The 27,999-nt window shown below is 40.3% G+C and overlaps 1 protein-coding gene across 1 annotated transcript; it reads right to left on the minus strand.

Annotated features, from left to right (window-relative positions):
- Window positions 1-480: 480 nt before the first annotated feature.
- SOX30 (SRY-box transcription factor 30) lies at window positions 481-27,997 on the minus strand. Its single transcript, XM_054489089.2, has 5 exons — window positions 25,652-27,997; window positions 23,198-23,437; window positions 21,209-21,388; window positions 12,247-12,739; window positions 481-907 (listed from the first exon to the last, which is right to left on the minus strand). The coding sequence occupies exons 1-5, from the start codon at window positions 26,517-26,519 to the stop codon at window positions 526-528; spliced, it is 2,163 nt and encodes a 720-aa protein (XP_054345064.1). The 5' UTR covers window positions 26,520-27,997; the 3' UTR covers window positions 481-525.
- Window positions 27,998-27,999: the final 2 nt, after the last annotated feature.

A 27,999-nucleotide genomic window follows, 5' to 3' on the forward strand; every position in this document is an offset into this window, starting at 1 on the left:
TTAAAACACATTTGGAACTTATAATTGGTTATTAGTGTAAGTGAAATTTAGCAACCGAATCCAAGTTCACTAAGAGTTGTCAAAATACTTTCAAAATGTTACATCAAAAATTGACATCCATAAATATTACATAAAAAGCAAACAAAAAATCATTTAAAAAAATGTATCCTGAGATAAAATAAAAATCACACTATGCTAGATTTATACCCCCTTTCCCCTCACATACAACTGTGAGGCTTCAGTATTTTGCATGTTCCAGGATAAAGTAATAATAATACATGTTGATGCAAATTTCAGCCATTAAAAATAAATTACTTAATAACATAAATATTCCTACAATGAAACATCCAGACTCTAGTTTCACTAATCAAAATTTTATGAAGACATAAATTGCATTTGGTTTTAACTCCTCAAATCATGACTGAAAACTTTCAACAAAGAATTCTAGCCTTTTTTTTTCTCATACCAACTGACCCAGAATATATTTTAAGAAATGTTTATTTTCTGTGCATATTTGTTTTAAAATTATAAATCCCTGAGCACTTTTTCTTCTTCCTCCTCATCACTGTCAGTGACATTGACTTGCTGGATGCTAGAAGGAGTTGATGTCGGGGCTGTGAAGACATTCTCCAAGGTTCCAATGTCCAGCTGAGGCACAGGGTTTAAGTCTTCTTCCCCACTGTGGCTATGACTGTTATAGTAAGAAGTTCCATTCATGTTCTCACAACTCCGAGAATTTTCGCTGTGTGCGCATTCACTTGAGTAGTCTCTAAAAGAATAGTCTCTACTTAAAGCTGAAAATATACCCTCATGTTTTGGGTACCTGTCTTCATAATAACTAAGGCATTCTGGCATTGAACTCGGAAAATTTCCATAGCCAAAGGGAGGCCGGCTGTAAGGGCATGTACTGCAGCAGAAAAACACAAACAAGGAATTAGATCTTGCCCACATATTGCCTTGCATACAGACTAACAGAGCAAGTTAATGCATCCTCTTTGGGGTTTGGAAAGTTCCTTTCTGCAAACACTTCATGTATTCCTCTGCTCTTTTCCCATTGCCCAGTCCCCACCCACAAGAAACAGGAAAGGGAGCTTGTGACTGGAACACTCACCAGCACTATTATCTATCGTCAGCCTCAGGCTTCTTACCTTTGACAACCATGATAACAAAATTGCTTATTCTGGTCTTTCTCTCATGATGCCTCATACCACATAAGGTTTTGGAAATGCAGATGTGTGTTGAGCTATGCTAAGAATTGACACTTAGTGGTTGGGCACGGTGGCTCACGCCTGTAATCCCAACACTTTGGGAGGCCGAGGCAGGCGGAACATAAGGTCAAGAGATAAGAGATCATCCTGGCCAACATAGTGAAACCCCATCTCTACTAAAAATACAAAAAATTAGCTGGGCATGGTGGTGCATGCCTGTAGTCCCAGCTACTCAGGAGGCTGAGGCAGGAGGATCGCTTGAACCCAGGAGGTAGAGGTTGCAGTGAGCTGAGACTGTGCCACTGCACTCCAGCCTGGTGACAGAGTGAGACTCCGTCTCAAAAAAAACAAAAACAAACAAACAAAAAACCACCGAATTGACACTTCGTAAACAATGCAATAGTGCAATAGTTGTTTTTACTGGTGTTTGTAAGGAAGCTCATGGTGGGGGGGGGAAATGTATAACTAGATTGAAATCAAGAGATCCAGAATATTGAGGCACTGGAACAGAAGACAACTTAAATTTTTTCATTGACATTCAATAATAAAATAAATTTAAAACACTGTTACTACTAGAAAGATTTAAAACTGATAGTAAACTATGGTCTTAAAGGTCTTTTCCAAAACATTTTTTGGAGGGCAGAAATGTGAAGAATCAAAAAGACATTTTGCAGTTTTACAAATTATGGTTTTTTGGCCGGGTGTGGTGGCTCACACCTGTAATCCCAGCACTCTGAGAGGCAGAGGCGGGCAGATCACAAGGTCAGGAGATCGAGACCATCCTGGCTAACACGGTGAAACCCCGTCTCTACTAAAAATACAAAAAATTAGCCAGGCATGGTGGCGGACGCCTGTAGTCCCAGCTACTCAGGAGGCTGAGGCAGGAGAATGGCATGAACCCGGAAGGCAGAGCTTGCAGTGAGCCGAGATCACGCCACCACACTCCAGCCTGGGCGACAGAGTGAGACTCCATCTCAAAAAAAAAAAAAAAAAAGGCAAATCCAAAATTTCTGCTACTTGCTGGGCACAGTAGTGCATGCCTGTAGTCCCAGCTACTCAGGAGGCTGAGGCAGGAGGATCACTTGAGCCCAGGAGTTTGAAGCCAGCCTGGGCAATATAGTGAGACTCCATCTCAAAAAAAAAAAAAATTTTTTTTAAAGATTATATCTCAAAAATTCTGCTACTCAAACCCATTTGTCAATTTTTTTTAAGTATTATTCTCTCTTTCAAAGGCATAGAGCAGGAATTATAGGAAGAGGTAGAGTCCAACCATCTAGTGACAGATAACATAAAACATAATGACCATACTCATCAGCAAAACCCATGGCAAGTTAAGTGTTTCATTTCTGGCCTTCACACACACACACACACACACACACACACACACAGAGTCAACTTTGTTACCTTACTTTTAAAAACCTAAGTATGACAGACATACTAGACTATTATCTCAAACTCTGAAACTATGCCCTACCCCCAAAACCTCAAGTGCTAGGTACTTTGCTCATGTTAATTATAACAAATGAGGTAAAGTTTCTAAAATTTTTCAGGTTTCCATACCTACTGCCACTCTTAGTTCAGGCATTTTAAATTTAAGACACATGTCCTGAATACGCTGTGCTTCTTTTTTTTTTTTTTTTTTTTTTTTTTTTGAGACAGAGTCTCGCTCTGTCACCAGGCTGGAGTACAGTGGCATGAATTTGGCTCACTGCAACCTCCGCCTCCCAGGTTCAAGCAATTCTCCTGCCTCAGCCTACCGAGTAGCTAGGATTACAGGTGCCCACCACCATGTCCGGCTAATTTTTGTATTTTAGTAGAGATGGGGTTTCAGCATGTTGGCCAGTCTGGTCTCGAACTTCTGACCTCAGGTGATCCGCCCGCCTCAGCCTCCCAAAGTGCTGGGATTATGGGTGTGAGCCACCGCGCACGGCCAAATACACTGTGCTTCTGGCTAGCACAACTTTGATCATATAGCAGGTCTCTCTATCCATTGAATTCCACAGATAATTCAGGGATGAAAAGAGGCTGACTATGGGTACAAACATACAGTTAGATAGATAGAAGATGTAAGTTCTAATGTTCAGTAGCACAGTAGGGTGCCTGTAGTTAGCAACAATGTCTTGTGTATTTCAAAGTAGCTATAAGAGAGGACTAAAAATGTTCCCAATATACAGAAATGATAAATAATCAAGGTGACAGATAACCCAAATGCCCTGACTTGATCATTACACATTTTATACATATTTATGACATGTACCCCATAAATATGTAAAATGTTATATATCAATAAAACAAAAATCTATCCCTTCCACAAAGCCTTCATTTCAGCTAGAAATAATTCACCCAATAACTATCTTTTTCAGGACTCAATGCAGGCAAGATGCTATGTAAGGCTTGGTAGATAATTTTTTAAAAAACATAAAATCTAGGTATATATTAGACATGTGCTAAAGTCTATAATGCCAGCATTATAGTGACTATTTTGGTGTGGTAAAGACGAGTTAGTGTTATATTCAGAGAACAAAAAGATCAATTAAGACAAAGGCAATCCTAGAAGGTTACATGAGTGAAAGTAAAAAACTATAAAAGCAACATGGTGTAGGGGGAAAACATTAATTAGAATAGTCCAAATAATAATATTATCCAATATGTAAGCATTTACTATTTTTTAGGGCATTGGCCAAGGAGTGTATATGTTATTTCAATATAACACTGAACAACACTCAGGACGACCCTAAGACATAGACACTATAAATATCTCCACTGTACAGATGAGGAAATGGAGCTTTAAAAAGGTTAAGTAACTTGCTCAAAGTGATATAATTAGTAAGTGGTAGACAGAATCAGGCAATTTGACTCCAGAACTTGTTCTCCTAACTACCATGCCGCCCTACCCAGGCTCTAGTTCTAGCTATGCCACGTAAGAACCTGGTAAACTTAAGTAAATCTTACTTTCTCTGATCCTTGTATCCTTCTTATATAAAATAGGGATAGCAATGCCTGTTCTGTCAACCTAAAAGGTCTGTCATAAGGAACAGGAGAATATAAGTAATGGAAACTAGAAACACTATTTCAATGTATGATTGGTAAGTCTTATAAGAAGTTACTGCAATTTTTAGCTTGAGGATTTGTATTTGGTTCTTTTTTTATTTCTATCTCCTTATTGATATGATCTATTTGGTGAAACATTGTTCTCCTGGTTTCCTTTAGTTCTTTGTCCATGGTTTCCTTTAGTTCCTTGAGCATATTTAAAACAGCTGATTTAAACTGTCTATTAAGCCCAATGTCTCAGCTTCCTTGGGGATAGTTACTATTAATATTATTTCCTTGTGAATGCCCTACTTTCCTGTTTCTTTGCCTATCTTGTAACTTTTTTGTTGAAAACTGGATGTTTTGAATATTATAATGTGATGCCACTAGAAATCAAATTCTTTCCCTTATCCAAGGTTTGTTGTTGTTGCTTGTCTGGGGTTGTAGTTGTTTATTTGGTTTTCTAGAGTATTTTTGTAAAGACTGTATTCTTTGTTATGCATGGTCATTGAAATCTCTGTTCAATTAGCTTAGCGGTCAGAAATTTGATAGAGATTTCCTTAAAAACCTAGAAACAAAAATAAAACAAAATATATTTTCCTGGTCTTTACAGATTGGCTTTGAATTGGGGCACTCCTTAAATACTTAGCCAGGTTATTTTCAATTCTGCCTTAGTCTTTACTTCCTGCTTATACAGAGCCTACAGATCAGTCAGAGTTAAAAGCTTGGGGTCTTTTTGTGTATTTTCTGAACATGGGTCTAGCTCTGGATATGTGTGTGGCCTTCTGGATTTCCCATTTATATATATGTATAAAAAATAAATATTATCATTACTTATATATATATATAGTTTTATATATATAACTTAAGAGATGGGGTTTTGCTCTGTCACCCAGGCCAGAATGCAGTGGCATGATCATAGCTCACTACAGTCTCAAATTCCTGGGCTCAAGCATCTTCCTGCCTCAGCCTCCCAAGCAGCTGAGACTACAGGTACACCACCACACCCAGCAACTTCCAGAGACTTGAATGATTGGTTTTTAAAAATAGTTTTCACCACTCACACTTGTTTGCTAGAGACTGGGTCCACAGAGCTCCCTGTGCTGCCATCTCAAAAATGAACCATACTCTCACTTACCTTTTTAATTATTTGATTCTATTTCTATTCTTGAGCTTTGCTCTTGGGTGCAGTTAAATTACTTAAAAACAAGTTGGTCCTTTCAGGTCTTGCTTTTAAGAATTTTGAGCTGGGCGCGGTGGCTCACGCCTGTAATCCCAGCACCTTGGGAGGCCGAGGCGTGTGGATCACCTGAGGTCAGGAGTTTGAGACCACCCTGGTCAACATGGTGACACCCCATCTCTACTAAAAATACAAAAATAAGCCGGGCATGGTGGTGCGGCCTGTAGTCCCAGCTACTCCGGAGGCTGAAGCAGGAGAATTGCTTGCTCGAACCCGGGAGGCTGAGGTTGCAGTGAGCCAAGATCGTGCCACTGCACTCCAGCCTGGGTAACAGAGTGAGAATTCATCTCAAAAAAAAAAAAAAAAAAAAATTAGAGCACAATGGCTCATGCCTGTTAATTCCAGCACTTTGGGAGGCCAGGAGTTTGAAACCAGCCTGGGCAACAAAGTGAGGCCCTGTCTCTACAAAAAAATGAGAATATTAGCTGGGCATGGTGGTGCACACCTGTAGTCCCAGTTATTCAGGAGGCTGAAAAAGAAGGATCACTTAGGCCCAGGAGTTCGAGGCTGCAATGAGCTATGATCATGCCACTGCACTCCAGCCTGGGTGACATAGCAAGACCCACCCCATAACTAAAAAAAAAGAAAAAAAAAATTTTTAGTTGTGACCATAGCAACATTTAGGCTAAGGCTATCTGAAGCAAGACCCTTCTGAGTACCCAATGTTCTGTGCCCCATAAAAGCTTTCCAATCTAGTTGGTGGGACTATTCACAGCACTGTGTTAGTGCATGATTGCCAGATACTGTTTCCTCTCATCCTTTCAGGTGGTTCTTTCACTGCCTTGGGTTGTTTCTTCACAAGCATGCACTAATTAGTACTTCACTGAATACTCAAGAGGGACCCTACACAGTCATCTGGAGTTCCCTCTGTGTGTAGCTCTCTTTTCTCTGGTACTCTATCCTGAAAAGTCTAGCTAATTAGGTCTCACTGGACTTCCAGTAGAGATGGGTGAAACCCCATCTCTACTAAAAATATAAAATTAGCTGGACGTGGCAGTGGGCACCTGTAATCCCAGCTACTCGGGAGGCTGAGGCAGGAGAATCACTTGAACCCTGGAGGCAGTGCAGTGAGCTGAGATCGTGGCATTACACTCCAGCCTGGGCAAAAAGAGCGAAACTCCATCTCAAAAAGAAAAAGAAAAAGAAATGTCTGCATCCAGTGGACAGGGCGATTTTAGACTCTGAACCAATGTGTGAAACATCTTGGGAATTTTATTTCTAATGAAAATCACATAGAGCCCGGAGTAAAAACAAGATTCTTTCTGTGCTTTACCTGGATCAATGACAAAAATTTTATATTCCTTTTATCAAGGTTAAGAAGTCCTTCCAGCCAGGTGTGGTGGCTCATGCCTGTAATCCCAACATTCTGGGAGGCCAAGGCGGGCAGATCACTTAAGGCCAGGAGTTCAAGACCAGCCTGACTAACTTGGCAAAACTCAGTCTCCACTAAAAATACAAAAATTAGCCAGGCATGGTAGCATGTACCTGTAATCCTAGCTACACAGGAGGCTGAGGCACGAGAATCTCTTGAACCCTGGAGGCAGAGGCTGCAGTGAGTCGAGATCACACCACTGCACCCCAGTCTGGCAGACAGAGCAAGACTCTGTCAAAAAAACAAAAAAAGAAATATTCCTTCCAGGGTCTTGGCTTTATAGAGAGGTTTTAGTTTCAGTACCTATCCCCACCTTGAACAGGGGAGCAGAGCAGGGTCAAGACCTCATCTTTTTTCCCTTCACAGACATTAAAACTCAAGTTTAGGTTTTTTTCTGTTTTTGAGACAGGATCACAATTTGTTGCCAAGACTGGCCTCGAACTCCATCTCAGCCTCCCAAGTAGCTGGGACTACAGGTGCATGACAGCACATCCAGCTTAGAACGCAAGTTTATAACCAATGAAACTATTTCTGTATCTGAAAACCATCTCCAGGACCACTCTAACTAGTTTTCAACTTGTTGATCATTTTGGCACATGGTGAGTTCCTTGCTGGTGAGTTCAGGTAGGTATTAAATTGTTCATATTTAAATTCAACATTTCTAGCTAGTTACGGCAGAAGGTATTCTATGTTAACGAAGTCTATCATGTTTTGGGACTGTAAGTTTCCCTCCTCCATAAAAGTTTAGGCAAAAGTTTGTATATGTACGTAGATATGCATTATTATGGAAGAAGTCCATAACTTCAATCAAATTCTCAAATGGGTCTCTGACCCAAACAAAGGTTAAAGAGAATTGCTTTTAACCTTTGATTCATTTGCCTAAAATTTTACAATTTAGATGCTATTTCTACAAATCCAGGAATTCTTTGAACTTACTTTCCCTACCATATATCTGAGTGTATTTTCCATATATTTCAAGCTAGTAAATCCCCATTTGTCTTCATATCTTTTCTTTATCCCTAATTACATAGATTTTAAACATATTTTTTACTGAATGGCCAACAGAATGAAGATCCTATGTATCTCCCTTGAATGTGAAAGCCCAATATACTGCAAGAAGAAGGAAGAGGAAGGGGTAGGGAGAAAAGAACTAGTCTGAAGAATTAATGTAGTACATAGTTTTTCAAAAGCATTTTGACAAACACAGTATGATGATGGTTAAGATCTGAAGGCAGGAATAACATGTTAGCCCCAGAGATGGGAAGCAGCACTTCTGAGTGTCCATCTGTTTTGTAAAATGACTCCTTGATTAAACCACCTAGCCTACTTGATTTTTACTCTATATACACAGGGCAAAGTGAATTGTTTAGCGAAAAGAAACATTTTTTGGTTTTTTGAGACATGGTCTCACTCTGGTGCCTAGGCTGGAGTGCAGTGGCATGATCTTAGCTCACTGCAGCCTTCACCTCCCAGGCTCAAGTGATCCTCCCACCTTGGCTTCCTGAGTAGCTGGGACTACAGGCACATGCCACCACGCCCAGCTAATTAAAAAAAATTTTGGGGGTAAAGACAAGGTCTCACTAAATTGCCCAGGCTGGTCTCAAACTCCTGGGCCCAACAGATTCTCTCTCCTTGGCCTCCCAAAGTGTTGGGATTACAGGCGTGAGCCACCACACCCAGCCAAAATTTTTTAATAATGAATAATCATAAATATATACATATATACACAAAATATGTATATATAAGTATATCTCAAATGTCCATTACAATTCTAACATTGAAATAGTTGGAAAATTCCACATATAAATAACTAGAGTAGGAAGGAAATATATATATAGTTTCACTCTTGCTGCTCAGGCTGGAGTGCAGGGGTGTGATCTTGGTTCACTGCAACCTCTGCCTCCCAGGTTCAAGGAATTCTCCTGCCTCAACCTCCCGAGTAGCTGGGATTACAGGTGCCCACCACCACACTTGGTTAATTTTTGTATTTTTAGTAGAGACAGAGTTTCATCATGTTCACCAGGCTGGTCTCAAACACCTGACCTCAGGTGATCTGCCCGCCTCGGACTCCCAAAGTGCTGGGATTACAGGCGTCAGCCACTGCATCTGCCCAGAAATATTCCTTACAGAAGATTCCATTATCAGTTGGGAGAAGAGAAAAATTGAGAGAGAATCAATTAATTTTGGCATTTAGAGTTTACTGAAATATACTATCTAAACAGTCATAAATAGATTATCTATTTCCTTGGGAAAATTATCATCAGACACATACAGGTAGAGTCAGAAAAACAACTGAAAAATATTATAATTGATAAGGCTAGTCTTCTAAAAAACTATGCATAGCTTAATGTTTATAGTTGACATACTGCTCTGACATTCTTAAATGAAATAAAATTCAGTATAATAGCTAGTCACTTCATTTGGTTCTTCCAATAGCATTATTATTAATTAGCAATAATAGTATTAACAAAAAAGGTAGTTTCTGTCTTCTAAGAACTTACTTTCGGGTGGGAGCAGTGGCTCATGCCTATAATCCCAGCAGTTTGGGAGGATGAGGCAGGTGGATCACCTGAGGTCAGGAGTTCGAGACCAGCCTGACCAATATGGTGAAACCCCATCTCTACTAAAAATACAAAAATTAGCCGGGTGTGGTGACAGGCACCTGTAGTCCCAGCTACTCGGGAGGCTGAGATAGGAGAATTGCTTATACCCAGAAGGCAGAGGTTGCAGTGAGCCAAGATTGCGCCACTGCACTCCAGCCTGGGCGACAGAGCAAGACTCTGTCTCAAAAAAAAAAAAAAAAAAAAAAAAAAAAAGAACTTACTTTCAAGAGCTTCCTTTTAAAATATTCCTTAAGGTGTCAGATAATTTATACATTAACAGCCAAATCCTACAAGCCTTGTCCTGAATGAGTAAGATAGACTTCTATGATTTAATCTATGTAACATGTAAGGAAACATTACCTGCCCCAATGTCCACTTGACTATGTGAGGTTTTTATTCAAAATATATTTTTTCCATATGATTCTCTGCTAGCAACTAACAGCTGTCAATCAAGAGGAGCTGTCATAAAAGAAGTCTTACCGATATAGTAAAAAAGACAAATATGAAATTCAAAATCAATCAAACCTTAATTTGACTATTAGCTCCACCACTGTATAACCTTGATGAGGCTATTTAGTAATCCACTTATTTAACTGAAAAAGTAGGTGAATATTACACCCAAGTCAAAGGATTGTTATAAAAACTACGTGTAAGAATTCTTAGCTCTCAAAACACTAAAAAGAAGAAAAATACAACAAACAAAAAAGTAGTAACAGCTAGAGTGAGACTGTGGTACATAGCCCATTGTAATTGACTCTTCTTCGCCTATCCTGTGAGTAAATAGGGTCCAAGCATTTCCCATATTACAAAATTAATTATGTAGCAGATACAATTTCCACAATTTTTGTTATAGGCCTCAAGATTCTAACTAAGGCCAAGTGTTCCCAAATTTACTCGTTTATTAAATTCAATCTACATCTTCCATATTCTTCTTATATGGAGGAAACATTTTGTAAAATTCTCCAAAATTCCTGTAAAATCCTAGATCCTAGCAGATAGCAATGAAAAGAGATTATCAACCTCCCTGGCCTTAAATTAAAAGTCTCTTGAGGTTTGATCCCTTGAACTAAAATATTTATTAAGGCTACAAAAGATAAAAAGATTCTACATAAAACAAAACAAACCCTAGATGACAAAAATCTTCCTTTCTCCTGATCTAATCCTCTGGTTCCACTTTCTTCCAGTCCTGAGCTAAGGACCCAAAAGCAAGCAATCGATAATAAATTGAAGCAACATAATATATACCTCAAAAGTTGTTTCTATTGAGGTGTAGGTATACCCTAGTGGGAAGTAAATTTACTTTCTAAGTAAGAAACAATAAAAGATTGGTGTTAGACACTTTAATACTCCCGTCTCAACAGAAACCATCTTTGTCTACACATTTAACAGTAATTAAAAAGTAAAGACTAGGCCGGGCATAGTGGTTCATGCCTGTAATCCCAACACTTTGGGAGGCCGAGGTGGGCAGATTATCTGAGGTCGGGACTTCAAGACCAGCCTGACCAACATGGAGAAACCCCGTCTCTATTAAAAATACAAAAAAAAATTAGCCAGGCGTGGTGATGCATGCCTGTAATCCCAACTACTCAGGAGGCTGAGGCAGGAGAATCGCTTGAACCCGGGAGGCAGAGGTTGTGGTGAGCCAAGATTGCGCCATTGCACTCCAGCCTGGGCAACAAGAACAAAACTCTGTCTCAAAAAAAAAAAAAAAAAAAAAAAAGGAAAGTAGAGGCTAATACCACTCTATCATAAAAATACTTCCAAGGGAGTTAAATTTCTATCATTCCAAAATGAAGTTACACATTTGTTTTCCCTAGATACTTCCCTATGAAAATGAATTCCTTTATTGGTAATTTACATGGGAAATTTTCTAATTTGGTAAAAAGGGCACAAAGAGGTAGTATAACTTTGGTCTAGTCATTTAACCTAGGTAAATAAACAATTTTTCACTTAGACCAAGTGCCCTCCTCTATACCCTTGCTATTCAAAGTGTGGTCCATAAACCAGCAGAATTGGCAATCACTTGGGAGCTTGCTAGAAATGCCAAATATCAGACATACTATACCCCCATATAGGATACTACTATACCCCAGACCCAATGAATCAGAATCTGCATTTTAACAAAATACCATATGATTTATATACACATTAAAGTTTGAGAAGCAACCCCTCTATACAATAAGCACACCTCAATACATTTGACTAAATGATCTTAAGGTCCCTTATAGTTATTTTGCATGAAAAATTATATCCGACAACATTAAAGCCTATATTCTTGTTCTTTTTTTTTGAGATGGTCACCCAGGCTGGAGTGCAGTGGTGTGATAGCTCACTGCAACCTCTGCCTCCCAGGTTCAAGTGATTCTCCTGCTTCAGCCTCCTGAGTAGCTAGGATCACAGGCACGTGCCACCACGCCTGGCTAATTTTTGTATTTTTAGTAGAGACAGAGTTTTACCGTGTTGGCCAGGCTGGTCTCAAACTCCTGACCTCAAGTTACCCACCCACCTTGGCCTCCCAAAGTGCTGGAATTACAGGCGTGAGCCACTGCCTGAAGCCTATATTCTCATGTAACAAGAGTCAGCTGGAGCTGAGTTAGAGATGCACTCTCTCTAGCTCCCCCAGTCCTCACCTGGCCCTCTCCATCTATTTATGTTAACTGATTGGCTCCTAGTCAGCAGAATTGAAGAAGTCTGCTTTTCAGTATTTAAAAACAAACAAACAAAAAAATGTTGTCACAGGTAAAAATTCATTAGCTGAATGTTTAGGTAAAAGGAAAAAAAATGTTAATTTACCTTGATGGGAAGTAGTGAGGTCCGGGTAGGAAGTAAGGGTGATGAAAAGAGAATCTTGGTGGTGTGCCAAACAGTGTGGCTGGATGGCCAAGGGGAGGGGGCTGGTAAACATGTGGGTGTGGAATGGGAGAAGCCTGGGGGATTGGAGCACTTCTGGGACAAGGGGAAATGCTGGAATACTCCTTAGGAGGTTGGATGGTCGAAGTTGCAAATCTGGCATGGGCATTACTTGCACTACTTGAAATCCTGTTGGCGCTCTCTAGAGAGACAGGGGTGGGTTGCTTCACAGTGTGAGTGGCTTCAGAATGCAGCTGATGAGTGTCTGTTTGGGAAGGCCCAGCAAAGTGTTGGGGTGGGAGTGCTGGATAGAGAGGTAGACTTGGATCCTGGACAGCCACCTGAGCAGCACTGGAGACGCTGGGCTGGAAAAGTGTGACAGGGCTTGGGCGCTGGACTGTAGGTGTGGGCAGCTGGATAGCAGGTGAGGTTTCACCTTTAGAAACAAAAATAGCATAAATCAAGAATTAACTGAGTCATTCCATGTTTTTCTTCTTTCAGTAAAGTTTAATAAATTGTATAAGCAGAGGCCTTCATCAATCACCTTACCTAACTGCATCATCATATCAAACCACTCTTTCATTTGCAGCATTTTGAACAAACTGAAGTTATCTTGTTTTCTTATTTATTTACATTTTTTGTCTGCCTCTCTCAACTAGACTCTAAGTGCCATGAGAAGAGCAACCTTTTCTGTTTTGTTTGCTGCTGTATCCCCAGGGCGAAACATTCTGTCTGGGGCAGAAGAGAGCCTCAACAAATATTTTTTAGATGAATAAACAAATGAATAAAATTATTGATAGATAAATTATTGATAGATAAAAGACCAAAAACACATAAATGCTGGTATGCATATATACATTGAAAACACATAAATGCTGGTATGCATATATACATTGAAAACACATAAATGCTGGTATGCATATATACATTGAAAACACATAAATGCTGGTATGCATATATACATTGAAAACACATAAATGCTGGTATGCATATATACATTGAAAACACATAAATGCTGGTATGCATATATACATTGAAAACACATAAATGCTGGTATGCATATATACATTGAAAACACATAAATGCTGGTATGCATATATACATTGAAAACACATAAATGCTGGTATGCATATATACATTGAAAACACATAAATGCTGGTATGCATATATACATTGAAAACACATAAATGCTGGTATGCATATATACATTGAAAACACATAAATGCTGGTATGCATATATACATTGAAAACACATAAATGCTGGTATGCATATATACATTGAAAACACATAAATGCTGGTATGCATATATACATTGAAAACACATAAATGCTGGTATGCATATATACATTGAAAAATAATACTAACATGAAGCTATTGACACTAGTTACCTTTAAGGAGCCATGATCTAAGAGAGGGGACAGGGCAGTGGGGCAGGAGGAAAAGCTAGACTTTCATTTTATACCTACTGGTACTATTTGAATGTTCTGTTTACCTAAATATATTAATCTGATTTTTAATATTACTAGGGGTTTCAGAGTAGCAGTATGGGTCATTTTTCTTTTCTTTTATAAACTTCTCTATATTAAACTAAATTATAAATGACATTTAATTTTTTTAGTTGAAAAAAACTTAACAAAATTATTTCACTCTATTGTATTCAATATGAATATGAAAGGAAGTTTCCAAGTGAGAACAGGACTTGCCAAATGTCAACCATTGGTGACAGATATAAAAGGAATACTATTGCAGCAGAGCATGAAAGATATGGCAAAATTTTTAAAGGTAGGTGAAACAATTAATGTGTTTTAGCTTTCTGTTCCTGAAGAAGACAGGACTACTGATTGAGCTGCTAAGTGACCCAAATGACACACCTAGCCTAAATTTAATTCAACTTTCCTGAAGAAATACAGATGGATGCCACAGCAAGAGAGTCATGATCTAATGTATTGCAATACAGCTCTGAATCCATTAATAAAGAAGATGCAGTCCAAGAAATTCTGTGGTTGGACATGTCTCTGTCATAGACTAAAAGAAATGTGGATCTTTTTCCAGCCTCATTCAGGTGACTTCCCTCTCCTTTCTTTTCTCCAGATAAAGCAGATAATGCCCCTCTTAAAGCAGGAAGTAGGGAATTAAGGGACATAGCCACCTGTCTGAAGATGGGCTCTGACCCAGTGAAGTAGAGAAACAGGATGTAATGATGCTGCCCTCATTCTCACCTGATGAGGTTATATGGACTAGCCCTCCTATCTGTGAGGCACAGGCCCTACTCAGGCCCTTCCTGATTTATCAAGCACAGGTTAATTTCCCTTGTCCACGTTCCCTCCAAACCTTGTAAACCTATCACCTATTAGGAAATAGTGTAAATCTTTGTGATTATTTGCATGTCTGCCACCCCAACCATGATCACCAAACTGGGAGATTGAGAGCAGGAACTCTCAATTTCTATTCATATCCCAGTATCTAGCCAGAACCTGGTTAATAAAAAATAGTTAAGAAAAGTATGAATGGACACAGCTTTTATAAAAGTTCCAAAGCCTTTAAATGAATAAGAATACTCATATAACAGGAGGATGCTGGCATAACTGGCATCAAAGACATGTAATCAAAGATCTGAAGAGAATTCCAGACTACCATGCTATAAGTGAGACAGGGTAGTGGGGTGGGGGGGATCATCTCACCTTCACTCACATATTTTTCCATACATGCCCACTGACCACCACACCTTGCAGCACCACCCCCACTGACACCATACCCATTGACCAGACCTTGCAAGCTGTCTGAAAAAACTAAGATAAGCAGCATTCCACCATAAATCTTACTCAAGGGAATTAACTCTATCACCTGCATGTGCACAAGGGCTGCATGTGAGAATGGCCTCCCGGCAAATTCTAGAATGATGATCTAGAATTAGAATGACGATCCTAACCCCTAGGATTGTAATACTAAAATCTCTAGGACTGAAATACTAAAATCTCCACCCAGGGAGATTTTCTGATCATGATCAACATATGAGTTAGCATGATTCCTTACTTGTCTGTACACCCTGCACTCCACCTCGCATATGTAATGACACTCACCTACCTCATGAATTATGCATATCACCCTCCTGAAGACACCATAATGCACTCCCCTTGGAGAGCCAGCCAGAAAACCCTTTCTCCTGCGCTGTCTCACTTAATACCCAATCTTTCCAGGAATAAGCCCTAACAACCCCTGTCTAGGAAAAGTTTGCCTGGCCTCTTGTTAATTTCTATTACACTGAGAGCCAAGAACCTTGTGCCAGTAACATAAGCACTTTCAGAAACTAGAAACAGTTTGGGTGCCATGGCTCACATTTGTAATCCCAACACTTTGGAAGGCCAAGATGTGAGAATCACTTGAGTCCAGGAGTTTGAGACTAGACTGGGCAACCTAGCAAGACCCCATCTCTACAGAAAAAAAAAGAACTAGAAAGAGAAGAGGAGCTTGGGAGATAGTACTAAATGTGAGTGACAGAGTAAACAATGCACCAGACATAAAAATAATACCAGACAACGGCTGGGCGTGGTGGCTCATGCATGTAATCCCAGCACTTTGGGAGGCCGAGGCAGGTAGATTGACTGAGGTCAGAGGTTCAAAACCAGCCTGGCCAACATGGTAAAACCCCCATCTCTACTAAAAATACAAAAATTAGCCGGGCATGGTGGCATGCACCTGTAATCCCAGCTACTCCGGAGGCTGAGGCAGGAGAATCGCTTAAACCTAGTAGGTGGAGGTTGCAGTGAGCTGAGATCACGCCACTGCACTCCAACCTGGGTGACAGAGCAAGACTCTACCTCAAAAAATAATAATAATAATACCAGACAAGAAAGTAGATTCTATCAAAGAAATAGTAAAAGTAGTTGTATTTATATCTATACTTGCTACGACTACCTAAAGAACTCTTTGACAGCAGAGACTATAAAAAAAACTTTATATATTGTTCCTAGCAGAGTTTGTCCCATAATAGGATTTAAGAAACCTTAGTAGTGAAGGTGGCAGGTAAGCAGGCATACAAATGTGCCACTGGAATTTACTCAGAAGATATCTGAGATAAAACTCACTGTTACAGAGGAGAATTAAACTGCCAGATTTTGAATATATTTACTGAATATCTTAATGGGATAAAAGTGTACTGGGAAGATCTAGTACAAGACAAGTGATTGATTAGAACAAAAAGGTTTGGTAAAATACACAGTAAAATGAAATCAGCTTGAGGGCCGGGTGCAGTGGCTCATGCCTGTAATCCCTGCACTTTGAGAGGCTGAGACGGGCGGATTACTTGAGTCCAGGAGTTCAAGACCAGCCTGGCCAATGTTGCGAAACCCTGTCTCTACTAAAAATACAAAAAATTAGCCAGGCATGGTGGCGCTTGCCTGTAGTCCCAGCTATTCAGGAGGCTGAGGCAGGAGAATCGCTTGAACCTGGGAGGTGGAGGTTGCAGGGAACCAAGATCACGCCACTGCACTCCAGCCTGGGAGACAGAGTAAGATTCCCTCTCAAAAAAAAAAAAAAAAAAAAAAAAAGAAGAAGAAGAAGCTTGATTGAGAGCCAAATAATGGAGAAATATTACTAGAAAATCCATGAATTCAGTGTGTGAAATATTATGCGGTAGTAATCACAACAGATTTAAATTTATGATCCTGGCTAAAGAGAAAGTCAAAAAAATCTACCCTGGTGTTATTCAATTTTTGGAATATTGATATTGGCTAGGGAAAAAGGCTGACAGAGATTAAAATAAAAAGTTCATAGAAAAATGGAGATTATTTTACATGACAATGCTAAAAACACAGAAGAAAGAAATGTGCCTCAAAGTCACAGTTACTATGGCTAACTGGCAAAAAAATAAATTAATTAAAAATAACAAAAATAACAACAACAAAAAACCTTCAAAAGCTTGTCCAAATGTACAAATGAGCCCAACTGCAGTGAGGCAAATGCAAAAAAATTAGGCAGTCCAAAGGAAAATTGAAGGAGCCACATGTGAGAGACCTCAAAGTCAATACTAATTGACTCCAAATATTTTTACAAAAAGGAGAGAATCAGTGGAATTATTTAGTCATTATGGTATAAACAGCAACTGACAGAGAACAGAGAGACTCAATAAATCCTTTCTACCAAAGATGACCTTAAGAAGATTTCTGAACCCTAATTTTCAAAGTAAATAGGTTAAAAATATTAGATCAACTACAGTATAATGACAAGTTCAAAGAATGTTCTAATCCAATTGACAAAAGGAATATAAATAGATCTTGGATGGCATTCACCTAAGAATTTTTTTTTTTAAAGAAAAAAACGGAAAAAAAAACCAAAAAACAAAAAAACAAAACAACAACAACAAAAAAAAAACCTCTGTCCAGGCATGATGGCTCACACCTGTAATCTCAGCACTTTGGGAGGCAGAGGTGGGCAGATCACCTGAGGTCAGGAGTTTGAAAAACCAGCCTGGCTATCATGGTGAAACCCTACTAAAAATACAAAAATTAGCCAGGCATGGTGGTGCATGCCTGTAATCCCAGCAACTTGGGAGGCTCAGGCAAGAAAATCACTTGAACCCGGGAGGTGGAGGTTGCAGTGAGCTGAGATTGCGCCACTGCACTCCAGCGTGGGCGACAGAGTGAGACTTCATCTCAAAAATATATATAAATATAAACATTAAAAATTTTTTTAAAAAAACCTCGAGGGTGGAACTGAGAAAATTTTAGACAAAGTAGGTACAAATGGCTTCTGCCAGAGATTTTTAGAAAGTTAACATGCTTCCAGCTATTGAAACTGATGACCTTGAGAACTCTAGCTTGGTGAGTCTATTATCTACACCTGAAATGGTGGTGAAATGTATACAGTATGATATTAATGCACAAAGCTTGCTACAGAAAAAGAGCAAATTGTTTCTATATAAGAAAAATCATGTATCTCACTATCTTGATATCTTTCTTCCATGGAAATAAAGCAAACATGCTTGAAAAACAAAATTACCGTAACTTCATATTTAGAATATGAAATTACTTGAAACAACAAAAAAGTATATAAATTAACAACTGTATATGACAAGATATTAAAACTGTATATGACAAGATATTAAAATTATGATTCCCCAAGATTATAGCACACAAGAGATGTGTGCTATAATCTGTTCTAACTTAAACTTCACAAATGATTTAGAATATTAAATATACAGTGAAACTTCTAAATTTGCCAGTGATACTGACTTCTCTAAATAATATAACGCCAAGTTGATGAGAACAATCTATAAGAATATATTTGAAAGCTATGTGATTGGGGAACAAAATAGCAGATAAATTTCATGATTTACTATTAAGGTGTATATCTTAATAATTCCCAAATTATGCTTATAAGATAATGTTCTCTGTTTATCTTTTGAGATGCAAGAAACAATTTTGTTTGTTTGTTTTTACAGACAGCGTCTTGCTATGTTGCCCAGGCTAGTCTCAAACTCCTAGGCTCCCAAAGCACCAGGATTACAGGCATGAGTCACCACAGCTGGCCCAAGAAATAAATCTTTACTGACACTATATGCTACCAGAAATAAGGGATATTGTAAAAAACAAAACAAAACAAAAAACTAAGCACAAACAAAAAAATCATTCTTGTCTTAGATTTGATTACTGTTGTGCATAGCTCTGAAGTGCTTCCTATAATTCTGCCTACCATACTTAAATACAACATCATGGAGAAAGAACCCTACCAACATTAGAAGAAATCTTCCAGTTTCTACTCAACCCTTATCTTTGCTCAGAATGACATAAAATTAATGTATCAAATGTCAACTGCTTCAAATAAGAACATTGTTAATTCTGTTTCTGGGAAGAGAAAATATACAGCATTTAACAGTGAGTAGAAGTAGATGTAAGTGAGGTCTTGGAAAAAGGTATAAAAAGAAGAAACTTATATTACGAAAACAGAAATCATAACATAACACAGGCTGGGCATGGTGGCTCACCCTGTAATCCCAGCACTTTGGGAAGCCAAGATGGGTGGATCACTTGAGGCCAGGAGTTCGAGACAAGCCTGGCTAACATGGTGAAACCCCATCTCTACTAAAAACACAAAAATTAGATGGGCATGGTGATGTGCACCTGTAGTCTCAGCTACTCGGGAGGCTGAGGTGGGAGAACTGCTTGAACCCAGGCGTCAGAGGCTGCAGTGAGCCGAGATCACGCCACTACACTCCATCTTCGGTAACGGAGCAAGACTCTGTCTCAAAAAATAAATAAATAACATGACAGAAAAACAAGGTACGTGAACAAAGTCATAATTAAGCCTGGGTTGAAATACAAGATTAAAGAAGTCACTACCAAACAGTGAAGACTGAAAGTGCCTGACTGTGCTAGGACAGAACAGGGCTATAGGATCAGCTTTCTGCATCTTTCTCTTGAGTCTAGACATCTGGAATGTAGCTTGTTGCTATCAATTGCTAAAATGATACATTAAAAAAGAAACAACAACAACAACACTGAAAATGTCTAAGATTCTAATAAGTCAGTTTCCAAGGTATCTAAAACTCTCAGCTCATATGGGTGGCTTTATGGGAAGCTCATATGGGAAGGATTTAAACAGATTAAAAAAAAAATAGAAAAAGCAGGTTTAAGCAGTCTTAGTAGTTTTAAGAAAGTGGGCCAGGTGTGGTGGCTCACACTTATAATCCTGGCACTTTGAGAGGTCAAGGTGGGTGGATCATTTGAGCCCAGGATTCGACACCAGCCTGGGCAACATGGCAAAACCCCATCTCTAAAAAAACACAAAAATTAGCCAGGCATGGTGGTGTGCACCTATAGTCCCAGCTACTAGGGAGCCTGAGGTGGGAGAATCGCTTGAGCCCAGGAGGACAAGGCTGCAGTGACCTGTGATCCCGCCACTGTACTCCAGCCTGGGCAACAGAGTGAGACCCTGTCTGAAAAAAAAAAAAAAGCGACAGCAAGTAGTGAATGTATAAAGCTCTCCCTTAAAGATGGTTAAAACATGTTCTGGGGGCCAGGCGTGGTGGCTTACACCTGTAATCCCATCACTTTGGGAGGCCAGGGCGGGCAGATCACCTGAGGTCGGGAGTTCCAGACCAGCCTGACCAACATGGAGAAACCCCATCTCTCCTAAAAATACAAAATTAGCCGGGTGTAGTGGTGCATGCCTGTAATCCCAGCTACTTGGGAGGCTGAGGCAGGAGAATTGCTTGAACCCAGGAGGCGGAGGTTGTGGTGAGCTGAGATTGCACCATTGCACTCCAGCCTGGTCAACAAGAGCAAAAACTCCATCTCAAAAAAAACTGTTCTGGAAAAACAAACCAATGATGGATAGCCCTATAACAAGTTATTAAGATATTAGGTTCTCAATTTTTGTTCTTAAAATCAATAACAGGAATGTAAAGAACTCAGAGGAGACATTTAGAGAGATTAATATAATGAACCAAACAAATATTTGGTAGAAAATAGATTACTTCCACTGCTTTTCTAGAGCAATGAGAGAATGGTCTCAACAAATCAGTATCATTACTAAGTTCCAGGACAGGATGCCTCATACCCCATTAGCAAGGCATTCTTTTATGCTGTTAGTAAAAAGACTCTCCTTTTTCCTATTGAATTACCTCAGTCATTTCCTGCATTATCTGCCTAATCTATGGGCTCATCCTGATTTGCTTAAAAGGTCTGAGGTTTTACACATGGATTATCTGCTACTCTGGCAAACCAAGTGTTTTGATCTCTACTGAAATTTTTCCTTTTCCTATTTAATGTTCTCACTTTCCCTCTTCTTTTTTCTTAATATTGTTGTTCCAAATTCTTAAGACTAATAGAAAGAACACTTCAAACTTGAGGTAAAATTTTCTTGCAGCTATTTAAAAAATAGTAATCTACAATAAAACTAACTCACCAACTGGATGAGTGATGGGATTCTGTAGGCTGGGAATTACCACAGAGTACGTAGGTGACCGGTAAGGATAAACTGTTGTAGGATTTGTAGAGATGATATTCTGTGTGGTACCAGAAAATACATTGGAAGCACTTAGAGGGAATCGTTTTCGCTTCCCTGGACGAGGCTGATAAACCCAACCTATAGAAGACAAAATATGTTTAAATGTGTAGACTCCATTTAGCCTTCAAATAATTTTTTTCATACTAAAATGCAAAGCACTTTAAAGTGTTTTAAAAACAAATTATTGTCTAAAGTATCTTTTCCAGCTCCGGGATATTATTTCAGCGAATGACTTCTCCACTGTGTATTTTAACATACATATCCAAATAACTCCTGACTAGTGGCCAATGTTATAACTCATCATTGGAAAGAAGAGGGTCAATTTTTTTTTTTTTTTTGAGACGGAGTCTTGCACTGTTGCCTGGGCTGGAGTGCCATGGCACAATCTCAGCTCACTGCAACCTCGCCTCCCAGGTTCATGTGATTCTCCTGCCTCAGCCTCCTGAGCAGCTGGGATTACGGGTGCATGCCACCATACCCAGCTAATTTTTTGTATTTTTAGTAGAGACAGGGTTTCTCCGTGTTGGCCAGACTGGTCTTGAACTCCTGACCTCATGATCCGCCCGTCTCAGCTTCCCAAAGGCTGGGATTACAGGCGTGAGCCACTGTGCCTGGCCAAGGGTCAAATGTTTTATAACCAACAACACAGAATGAATCTGTAGTAGAGTCAACATCAAAACCGCTATATTTGAATCCCAAAGCCTTTCCTCCACCTTATCAAATAATGCCTCACTATGAAATTATTCATCTCATTTCCTCACTTTCTGTAAGTTACAATAGTCTATATCTTACAATGCAATAGTCACTAATGATCAGTCACTATTTTTTTTGAGACAGAGTCTCACTCTGTCGCCCAGGCTGCACTGCACGATCTCGGCTCACTGCAAGCTCCACCTCTTGGGTTCACGCCATTCTCCTGCCTCAGCCTCCCAAGTAGCTGGGACTACAGGCGCCCACCACCACACCCAGCTAATTTTTTTTTTTTAGTAGAGATGGTTTCACTGTGTTAGCCAGGATGGTCTTGATCTCCTGACCTCGTGATCCACCCGCCTCGGCCTCCCAAAGTGCTGGGATTACAGGTGTGAGTCACCGTGCCTGGCTGGTCACTATTTTTATGCCTAGTTCAAGAAGAGTCTCCTAAACTCAGCAATCTCGAAGTCCACAAATAACTTAATTTCTTCCAAAGTCAGAACAGTGGAACTATGGCATTTGCAGCCACTGTGTAATCAGAACAATCACTGGTTCCCTGTAGTTGCTGCCTCTGACCTTCATTTCTAGAACCTCTCTGCCAATATTTCAGAAAATAAGTTTTGTCCCACCTTGCACAGACATGCTGGCCATACACTGTGCATTTTCCAAGCTTAATCCCAATGTTCCCACTGCTAGGGAGAAATCGGACTCATTTCACACTATATCATGACACGGCTAAATCTATCAATCAGAAGGCAGGACTATATTCTGACAATCATATGTTAAAATGGAATATGGTGACAATCCCTGAATTCTCGTTAAGCGTAGACTGCATTTTTTTTCTGTTGCTATCATTTTAACACTTCTATAGTTTACTTGCAAAATTATAGCCTAAAGCTTTCGAGATGTACTCTCATTAAATTTATATCTATCTAAATCAAAACCACAATAAAACTGCGTGTCCTCTGATTTGTATGGGTTGGTGAATATGAAATCAGATATCCCTTTGCTTGGTTCTATTTAAGGAAACTCATGCCCAGTGTCATTTCAATCATTGTTATAACATTAGTCATTATTCTCTTTATTGTACATATCAGAAAAAAATTATATATTTTGTCTTTCAATCTCAATCTACCCTAATCTTTAACTAAATAAATTCATTTAAAAGAAGTAAGAGGCATTATTTAATTTGATTACCAGGAAATTCCTCTCTGTGCTTTTCTTTAATCTTTTGTGCTTCATCGTAATAGGGTTTCTTTTGTTCTTCACTAAGTTTGTTCCACTCTAACCCAAGCTGGACACTGATTTCTGCATTGTTGGCTGCTGGGTTAGCTTTGGCTAGTGCTGGTCGGTGGATCCTTGCCCAAACCATAAATGCGTTCATGGGTCGCTTCACATGACCATTTCTGTCCTTACTGAAGGGAGTATCTGGTATGCCTACATGAAAAAATTAAGAGGCTAAATTAATGTGACACACACACACACACACAATTTTAAGGTAAAGTGCACCTCCGTCTATACTTATTTTTGAAATATCTGGAGGAAATACACACTTCAATATAACCAAAAAAACCTGCCAGTATTCCACAATTCCTTACATCCCCTGAACTCGCCATTCTGAACTGTAGTTTAGAATGACTCCTTTTCCTCAAAGAGAATAATATTGTTGAAGATACTGTGGAAATAATCATGTTGAAGAGAGTAAATTGTTGGCTTATTACTTCTTTGATCTGTATTATTAGTACCTCTAACAATAACTAACATTTAGTTTATTTACCAATAAAAATATTCTATCATTAAGGAACAGGAACCATGCATGACTTACTCATGACTATAATCTTAGTTAGGTAGAGGTTCTCTAAACATTCACAGGAACTCATCTACATGCTGCTCTTGTGTCCTTTCAAGCAAAACTATTTATATTATAATACTATATTGGTTGTATTTCACTATGAAGGTGAAGCTCCTACCAAGTGGAATCATCAACACTAGTCCTGTGTCCTGGGAGAAAAATTAGAGAAAACAATAAAAATAATTTTTTGGGCCGGGCACGGTGGCTCACGCCTGTAATCCCAGCACTTTGGGAGGCCAAGGCAGGTGGATCACGTGAGGTCAGGAGTTTGAGACCAGCCTGGCCAACATGGTGAAACTCCATCTCTACTGAAAAATACAAAAATTAGCGGGGTGTGGTGTCTCATGCCTGTAGTCCCAGCTACCTGGGAGGCTGAGGCAGGAGAATCGCTTGAACCCAGGAAGTGGAGGTTGCAGCGAGCTGAGATCATGCCACGGTACTCCAGACTGGGCAACAGAGTGAGACTCAGTCTCAAAAAAATAATTTTTTGAAAGTCACAGAAGGCAGGCGCAATGGCTCACACTTGCTTCTGACCTTCATTCCTAGAACCTCTCTGCCAATATCTCAGAAAAAAAATGAGAGAAAATAATAAAAGTAATTTTTTTGAAAGTCAGAGAAGGCAGGCACAATGGCTCACACCTGTAACCTCAGTACTTTGGGAGGCCGAGGCAGAGGATTGCTTCAGCCCAGGAGTTCGAGACTAGCATCTCTTTTTCATAAAATAAAATTTAAAAAAAGAAAGTCACAGAGCCAGTTGAAATTTCAACAAAGGAAGTTATCTAAATTCACATCTCTCATGTATTTTATTAAAAATAGCTATCCATAAATTTATTATATTATTTTAGGATTACTTCATATATTAAAAATTTCTTAAAAACACTAAGGATGAAATAAGTAGTATAAAGAAAGCTTTCCCTTTCTTTCCTTTAGAAAACAAAGATAAAATCTAAAAACTATTAAAGATGAAAGCAACACGGTGGAGTGGAGAGGAAGAATCAACACAGAAAATTTAAAAAAACAATAAACATAAAGTTAATGAAAATATGAACCAAAGATTAATATGACTTTCCAAGATGTTCATTGGCAAAGTGTTCTGTGCGAACTAAATCTTAAAATAAGAATTTGCTAACTATATATCTGGAAATACTGAATAGAAATAAAAACATGTATTTGTACTTGTTACTGCTGCAACTAGTCATTTCTTTAAAAACAATATTTATGGCTCATTCTACTGTATTCTTTTCAATATTTCTATAAGTCATTACCTTTCAGAGGAATAAACACTAAAATATTACATTGAATCACGTATTGTTTTCTGCTAGAAGAATGTTTATTGTTCATTTTTAAAGGTAGCCTCTATAATCGGTATAAACTTTCCTGTTTAATTATAATCACTTTTTTCATTAAACACCATTATTTCTTCTATTTCTTGATACATATAAAAGTACTGAGCTGTTATACTACAATATGTTTAATCTTGATTATTTGTAGCATATAAACTGAGGGCTCTGCGCTGTCTAGCAAGAATACTTCTATTTTTGTGTACAAAAATTAGTCCTATCTAAATACCGGGCCTTAAAATCGATTTTTTAAAAAATACTTGAGAATCTTGAAGACATTCATGTATTTTACTGCTATATGTACAAGTCGATCAGAAGTGATACCTGTGCAGACTCTGCCCTGAAAACAATCAGTTCCATTACTTTACTTTTGTAGTTTAGACTTGGGAACTGCTGACAAAACAGCTATGGGCAACACAGACGCAGTTTTGAAAACCCGACTCCCCTGCTGTCTAATACCTGCATCTGAGGGCAACACGGTGAGCGGGACATCTTTGGTTTCAATTTTTACAGAAGGCTCCAGTAGGGACTGCATTTTAATAGGCACTGGTGTCAGGGGGACTTTGGTCAATCTTATCAGCTCTGAAGGCGGAGCTCCCTGAAACTGGATCCGGGCCCCAGGGGGGACCGTGTGGAGAGTCAAAGGGATCCTAAGGTCTTGCTGGTGCGGCCCAAAGGCACCGGACGTTGGAGCCAAGATGACCTCCGCGCTGCCATGAACCAGGTCATTGGATGCGGGCTCCGTGCCGAGCCTGCAGTCCTCGAAGAGTCTCTCGGGTTCCTCCGTTTTGATCACACCTTCTCGGATGGCCGCCGGGCTTTTGCCTTCCCCGCCTTGCATTGCGTCTCTCATGACCTCCTCCGCCTCCAGCTTGCCCTTCTCGTCCCCTCGGAAGTAGCCGAGGGCCGGCCCGGGACCTTCCAACTTGACCACCCTGGAGGCTCTAGGACCGGTTTCGACGGCCCCCCGAGGCCCCACTGACTGATCCAGGCTGGGCCCCAGCTCCTGCTTCTTGGCCTTGACGTGCAGCGCCCCGGGCTGCACCGGGTGCAACTCGGGCCTGGTGGTGGCGCCGTCTGACGCTGCCGGCGGCGGCAGGAGCCGCAGGTCCGGCCTGAACTGCAACAGCCGGGCCTGCGCGGGCGAGGCAGCGGCTTCCTCGTTCCGGGCCTGAGGCTGTGGTAGCAGCAACACCTGCTCTGGCTTCACCTGCAGCAGCCGCCGCACCGCGGGCTGTAAGCCGGTCGCCACGGCCTCCCCGCACGACGAGGCCAAGGTCGCACTGGCGGCCGCGCTCAATGTGGGAGACGACGGAGGGGGCTCCATGGCTGCTGCCCAAAAGGAGGTGCCCTCGATCGGCAGCGGGGGCGGAGCGGGACGCAACGGGCGCGGCTAAGGCGGCGGCTCCGCTCTGGCTCTCTCCATGGGGGAGGGGGACACCCCGGCCTGGATTGTGAGCTCAGCCGTTTGTTGGCGACCTTCCCCCTCCCCCTTTCGGTTAAGAGCCTTGCAAGGCCTTTGCTACCCAGAACCCTACGCGTTTCAAAGCGCAGCTGTCTGTCTGGGCCTCACCCAATGACAAGCGACTGATACCCGTGGACGGCCAATCACAGGCGGGTTTTCCGGCTCTTCCCGGTTCCTACTCTCGCCTCGTGCTGAGTCCTCGAATCACCTGCCATGGCAGGAGCCGCCGCACTTGTTGCACATTTTCGCTCTGACTCTCTCTTGTGGAGTTCTCTTACGGCCGGCCGTTGTCTTTAGTCATCCCTCCCCCGCCCGGAGCTGCGACAATGGCGTTGCCCAGGAAACGTTGCGCTTCCAGGCCACTGACATCCAGGGAATGAAGTCTTGCGTCACAAGGCGAGCGACGGCCTTGTGCACGCGCTCTTTGAGGCCTGAGTAATCTGTCGGCCCTGAGTATCACCAGGGCTTTTGAATCTTTGCCAAGGGAGAATGGGGAAGATTTTGCAACTTATCAATAACCTATTAGCTAATCTTGCTGGGGAGGATCTTCGACTTTGTGTGATTATTGTGCTAAAGTTTAGATTAATCACCAGGCCCTGTGGCCCTACTTCCGAAATATTATACATCCCAAATTCATCCACTGTTTTGTGTCTCTACCTGCCATTATCCTGTTCCAGTCTCCCAGCATCTTTCACTGGGATACTGCCGTAACCCTGTAAATAGTCTCCCTGCTTGTCACCCTTGCCCCACTACACTCCAGCTGCCAGTGATCTTTCGAAAACGCAAATCTAAGGTTGTCACGCTTTTCCTAAACTTTATGTGGCTCCCCACTGATCATGTAATGAAAGTCTAAAATTCTTAGCAAAGCCTTAAAAATCCCCCAATGGCTTGGGATCTAACCTCCTACTGCTGCTACTATTAGATTGGTGCAAAAGTAATTGTGGTTTTTGCCATTAAATAGTTATTGAGTCTTTGGGTTTCAGCCACATTGGCCCCCTCATCATTCTCTTTCTACTGCAGGGTGTTTAAACGTGCTCAGCGCGCTACTCTTTCCTTTGTGTCTCCTTAATTCCTCCTGCACATTTTTCAAATTGCCGCTCAACTGCGACTTCTTCAGAGAAGCTTTTACTGACTCTGAAAATCAGATCAAATCTTGGTCTACTTATACCTCTATCACTTCGTTTGCTTGCCACAATTTGTAATTAGAATTTTTATGTGATGATTCCACTGCCTCTCCCACTTGACTATAAAGTCCTTGAAGGCAGAACAGTTTGTGTTTTGCCCATCATTGAATCCGCAATGCAGACCATTGAGCCTAGCATATAGTACTCAATAAATACTT

Source organism: Pongo pygmaeus, chromosome 4 (assembly GCF_028885625.2).
Source record: "Pongo pygmaeus isolate AG05252 chromosome 4, NHGRI_mPonPyg2-v2.0_pri, whole genome shotgun sequence".
Lineage (NCBI taxonomy): Eukaryota > Metazoa > Chordata > Mammalia > Primates > Hominidae > Pongo > Pongo pygmaeus.